General features: G+C 46.8%; 1 protein-coding gene across 1 annotated transcript; it reads right to left on the minus strand.

Annotated features, from left to right (window-relative positions):
- Positions 1 to 1,341: 1,341 nt before the first annotated feature.
- mak16 (MAK16 homolog) lies at positions 1,342 to 5,727 on the minus strand. Its single transcript, XM_080894963.1, has 10 exons — positions 5,543 to 5,727; positions 4,937 to 4,986; positions 4,745 to 4,854; positions 4,592 to 4,656; positions 4,234 to 4,385; positions 4,073 to 4,127; positions 3,568 to 3,642; positions 3,380 to 3,490; positions 3,203 to 3,268; positions 1,342 to 2,977 (listed from the first exon to the last, which is right to left on the minus strand). Exons 1-10 carry the CDS (start codon positions 5,555 to 5,557, stop codon positions 2,765 to 2,767), a joined length of 912 nt encoding a protein of 303 aa, XP_080751089.1. The 5' UTR covers positions 5,558 to 5,727; the 3' UTR covers positions 1,342 to 2,764.
- Between the last annotated feature and the right edge of the window lie 347 nt (positions 5,728 to 6,074).

Here is a 6,074-nt window from a genome sequence, read left to right on the forward strand (position 1 = left end):
TGCCAGGTTTTGTTTTTTCACCACTGCTGTGTAGTATGAAAGTCATTTGAATGCATCGTCTGAATGCATGAAAATTACTGCAAGTTCCCATCTCCCAGCTCCAAGGGAGGAAAATAGTGACAGGAAAGAGGTCGGAAGGTCGGTTAGGAACCATCGGATGAGACAGTCTGCGCCTGCAGCTCCACCCACACAGCCACCCTTTCAATTTATGAAGCCTGTGAACTGATGTGAGTCTCGGTCGCTCTGTGAGGGATGAAGAACCCGAACGTCTCTCCGGCCCCTCACTGGATCAGTTCAGGATGGATTTTTATTAAATGCCTTCATTATTTTCTTGTTTCTGTTTTTGGTTTTAACCAAATAAATACAGGATGTTCCCACAGCTCCCCCTTGTGGCCATTGTGTTTGCGTTGTTGAGCCAGGATTGCACTTTATCACTGTGCTTTCTCTGGTTTCCGCCGCGCTGTTGTGGAGACGTCACTGCTTCAAACGTCACGTAGACACCAGCGAGCGTATCTGAGGGAGAATGTGCTTTGTGGAGAAAATGATGCCTTCATGGTTTCTGGATCTACTGTTTTCCTCTTTGAAAAATCATTCCTGCACTAAAAGCTTCCCAAAGCTCCGAGTGATGCTCTGCCAGATTTCATTTCACACTTTTAAACCACCAAAGTCTGTGAGCACTAATGGGAGGGAGCAGCTTTTGCATTTAGAGTTTGGATCAGTTAACCTGGAATTAGTCTACCTGTATTTCTGCTTATTTACACTAAAATTAACAAAATACCCGAGAAATGTTTCCTTTGAGTCCCAGAAGTGACAAAACCCGGAGAGATGGAGTTGAAGGTCCATAAGCCATTAAAAGTTTCACCACCAGCAGGTGTGCTGCCGTTTAACCTTAAACCAGGCGTGGACGACGGCTCCATCCTGTGGTAGAGAGTGGTATTACACACAGTACGGCTGGCTGAGCTGGAGTCTCTTCAACATGAAGGTTATTGCACATTTTATTAAAATTTAAAGTTTTGGAACTTTTTGACAGAAATTAACAAAAAGGATCTTTGATCGTTACTGAAATGATTACACTAATGTTTTTAATTACCTTTAATGCATGTAAATCACCTGTTGTGTATTTCTACATTCCTACAGTTTTGTTGCACTTTATTTTTGGGGGAAATTGGAAAATATGACGTAAATTTTAAAACATTCTGAAAATTTTTGTCTGTAGTATTAAAGTGAATGATGACCCAGAAAAAGTTGACTGGTTAAACCCAGGAAAACAAAAGAAATGATAAATTATCCCGTTTGTGTAGATTTAACATGGCGTCACTCAGCAGATCTCTTAATTGGGGAATTTTGTCGCCTCCGGGGTGCCGTATGGTCATCATGTCACTGCTCGCGCCGAGGTCACGTTATATGAAGTAAAAACGTCACCTCAGCATCTGGTTGTGACGCGTCCACATCTGTCTGAACAGGGCACAATCATGTGACTTTACCCTCTGCTGTCGTCTGATTGGTGGACAGCAGCGCGCTCCAACTATGATGAGTGATTTAACAATAAAACCTTTATGCGGTGAAAACAAACACGAAGCGTTTCAGGCGTCCTGTCTTTGTTTTTTCCTGATCGACCCCAAAATAAAAAAAACCCTGAAGTTTGTTTTTACTCTGCAGTGACCAAAAAGTCTGTGAGGCGTCACCGGGATCGGCGCCTTCAGCTTCCCTCGCCAAAGCGCTCAGCATCCAAAACTATTACACAAGACTTCTTATGCAAAATGGGAAAAACTTTATGGGATGGCCTCGGTCGTTACGCTGTTCAGAGTCTTAATTTCTATATATTAATGAGAAGACGATGCAGCGAAATCAGGTTAAACTACAGCTGACGTCCTTTTTATTTTTCCGTGTGCTCGTAGCAAAATCGTCTGATCAGCCTGAGGGAGGCGCTGCTGTTTGGCTGAAGCATGTGCAACTATAACAGTGAGGTGGAGATCAGGTGATGGAGTCGCTGTTTTTCTGTCTGTTCATTTTTCAGAAATCTGCTAAAATTAAAAAAGCTTATTCTGATTGTTTGATTGTTTGCAATGATTCTCTGCAGCTGAAGCTGTCATTGTCCAACGGTGGAGACTCAGTTCTTTGTAAATAAACTATATATATGCTGTATATACGCCGATGACTCACTGCTCTTGTGTTCAACTGTAATTCTTCTGTCTGCCTGCAGAGGGCAGTGCGTCGGACTTTTCTCAGTTAACATTAAATTCACTTATAACTAAAATTCACTGCATTCAAAGTTCACATTTTTTCCAAGTTTATTTTTATTTCAAACATAAAAATGTTTACAGGGTTTAGAAAAACATTCACGTCCGTCTTCTCTCCGTTAGCGCGGCGAACAGAAAAGTCGTCGTTCGCGTCACTGGGCGCTTCCTCACGTAATGTTCTGTTTTTGGCTCCACTTCCTGCTCATGTTTAAAGTGAAAGCAGCAGTCATGTGATCACATGCAGCGAGTCATGGATTCGTCTTTAAAGTGCGAAACGGGAAAACTCATTCTGATCAGGCTGTTTGATTATCAAAGGCCAATTAATCAATATTGTGATCAGCTGCGGACCTATCAGTGTCTTTCTGTGCTGGTCACATGACTTCCAGCCGAGCGAGACTTTAAACATGAACAGAAGAGCTGGTCGGACAATCCCCTCAGCTATGTAATGTTGCTGTGGTAACACAAGGTGAGGGAGCGAGGGGGCGTGTCCTCGGCAGTCAGTTTGCTTCGAGGGCACAGCGTCACTACGTGGCTCTGCTCTTGGAGGCGGGCTCTGTCTCCTGCTCGTACTCGATCTCCACGTACGCTCGCTTCTTCCTCGCTGCCGAGCCGTTCGCCGGAGATTTGCCTTTAGACCACGAAGCCTTCGTCTGCACCTCCATCTCCTCTTCAACCTCCTCCTCGCTGGACTCGTCCTGCTCCTCCTCATCACTGCTCGTCTTCAGCTTGTTCATGTCCTGCAAGGAGGAAGTCCAGTTAATGTAACAGTCAAACAATCGCATTTAAAGATCACGCCAGCAGAGCGGCGACCGACGTCTGAAAGGACAAAACTGCGTCAACGCGTCTCTGGATTCTGACTTCCTGCTCCTCTCTGACTCAACTTCCTGTCTTATTCAGTCCGACCTGAAAGCAGTTCATCAGACTTCAGTCGCCCCCTGCTGGTCATTAGAGAGAAGAGTTACCTCAAAGTCGCTCAGGTCGCTCTCCTCCACTTCTTCTTCTGCTACGAACTCTCTCTGCCCAACGTCCTGCACGCGCACACACACACGCACACACACACACACACACAGGACATCCTTTCAGAATAAAGTTTTACAAACATATTCAGCAGCTGGTGTAGTAACAGCTGCCTCAATCACCTCGTCCTCCTCCTCTTCTTCTTCTTCCTCCTCCTCTGACTCGCTCTCCTGGTCCTGCTGCTCCAGCGCTCGGTCGAAGGCGTGCACGGGGAAGTTGTAGATGTCTCCGTACTGAAACAAACATAGACCGTGAGTTAAACCGCACGATCGTTCTTGGCGTGCGAGCAGCGGTCGCGTTGGCGTCGTACCGTTCCCTGTTTAAGTCGCTCCAGCAGCTCCTTCTCGATGGCGTTATCCAGCTGAGCAGCAATCAGAGCCTTCTCCTAAAAGAAAACACCAACAAAGAAGATACGGCCGTCAGAGCTCCTGTTCCAGGTCAAAGGTCACGATGAGATGAACTACAGAGGAATGAGCAGTGCTTCTGCTTTTGGTAACTTTTAGCAAATTTTTGCATCATTTGCAGGAAAAAATCCTGAATCCTCTAAACAGGAGCTGCCAGCAGCTTTTAAGGTGGACCGTTCAGATGCTGCGAATCAGTCATTCCGCCTTAAATATCAGTTCGACGCCTGTTCCTCTTCAAAGCGAGGAAAGAATTCCACCCGGACTTTATTCAACATGAACGTTCCCTCTCTGTGGAAAACCGAAACTCGGCTCCTAATTTGTAAGGAAAATGTGACCTACGACCTCTCGTAGTCTGATTGCAGCTCTGTTAGGTGGTCAAGCGCCACCTTTGGGTGTGGTTAAAAGTCTCACCTCCTTCCTCCTCTCTCTGGTCTCCACCTTCCTGCTGAGAGGAACCAGCTTCCTCCTGAAACACACAGACAAGCAGGATGAACGCGGCGGGACGACACACCAGCTTCCTACTCGCAGTACTCGCTGTACTTTGTGTACTGCAGTACGGTCTGAGTACTCACTGCCTTTTGAGGACCAGTTTGCGCATGCGGATCAGGTACTGGGTGATTTTAGTGAACCTCTGTTTGCATTTGTGTCGGATGAATCGAGGCCAGTAGATCAAGTTCTCATCTATCTGTTCCAGAGCCTTCTCATAGTTCTTACTGAGCTTCACCTGCGCGCGCGCGCACACACACACACACACACACACACACACACAGTTTGAGGCGTGAGTTAAAATCTTGTAAACTGAAGTTAGCTTCTTTTACACCAGATTCTTTAAACCGTGTCGAGGACGTCGGGCCATCGTCAGGAGACGTGACGTCTCCGTGTCTGGTGATCCACCACGACGAGTGACATAATCCCACTTTAGCCGCTCACCTTCTCCCACATCCTGGCAGGAAAAGCCGCCCTCTCGATGACCTTCATGTAGAGGAAGCACTGACCTGAAACACAAACGTTCCTCGCGTTACTCCCAAGACCTGCTGACCTGAGATCTGCCGGTAAAGCTGATGAGAGAGAGCGAGGACTCACCTTTCTCCTCCCTGATGGTGGCGTACTGGCTGTTGGCGAGCGGGCAGGACGCGCGGTTACACAGGCCCGTGATGTTGTACTCATTCCGGCAGAAGTTCTGACTCTTGGTCCTGGACAGAGAAACAAAGACGTGACACGGCTCAGAGCTCGTCAATGACACGAGTCGATAAATCCAAGCCGAGCGTGACTTACTTCACTTTGAAGGAGCAGAACTGCGTGTTTCCAATGATGTCCCAGATCACCTGCAGGGGGCGGATCACACACTGATGCACATTACTGCTGCCTCAGTTTCTTTTTATGATTTTATTTAATTATTCGTCACAACTTTGAGAGACTTCACCATTAGACTTACTATCGTGTGAATTTATTTTAGCACTTTTCTGCTTACGTGAATCTATTTAAGGATGTGTTGCGTGCTGAGCTTTTGTTAAGTCTGACTACAGTTCGTCTTTTTCCTTCATGTGGAGCCTGATGATCTTTACGACACACGGAGAAAAGAATGATGGGTAACTGTGGCCGAAGTGAGGTCCACGCAGGTCTGTGACTGACTCCGCTTCATGATGTATTGATCGGAGTGTTTGCTGGAAAACTAAAAAACGTTAAAACTGATTTTATTTAATGGAATTTGGCGTGACCGGAAGAGCCGGCTAGCATTTAGCCTGGTGATGTGTTGAAACGCGTATTTTATCTCCGGATAAATGAGTACGGTTCAGCTCATGGCTCTCACCGGCCAGTTAGCGTTAGCACGCAGAGCTAACAGCGCTTCTCGGCGGCTGTAAAAGAGCTTGTGACACTTACGTCGTCGTGCTGCATTTCCGGGTCCTCTCAGAGCGGGTCGGCTCGTCGGATATAATAAAATTAAATAAGTTCCGATCACGGCGTGAGGCTTTTTCGGCAGACCTGGAACCACATGGACGATCAGGGCGACACCATCTGTGTTTGGACAGAAATCTCATCCGGAGTGACGTCACCCGGAAGAAACATCGCGAGACTTCGAGATGTAACGTGTGTTGTAGATGTTATTATTACTTAGCGCATGCATTCGTGTAAAACGGCGTGATTGGGCTGCTGCTGAATAAAGATGATTGAATAGAGATTAAAAGCGAAAAGCACTGGAAACAGAGAAGCCTCCATCAGCATGCACCCGGCCAGGTGGAGAACTTCATCTACACCTCCCATCTCCCGTACAACCACAACTAGAAGTTCCACTCATGACAGGAAACACTTAAACACATCACCGAGACGTTACTGGCGGAGCTCAGCTTGACTTCAACATTTAGGTGGAGGTCGCTGGGTTGATGGGTCAGTGCAGTCAGACTCTGGGGAGTCA

The sequence above is a fragment of the Rhamphochromis sp. 'chilingali' genome (assembly GCF_963969265.1).
Source record: "Rhamphochromis sp. 'chilingali' genome assembly, chromosome: 10".
NCBI lineage: Eukaryota > Metazoa > Chordata > Actinopteri > Cichliformes > Cichlidae > Rhamphochromis > Rhamphochromis sp. 'chilingali'.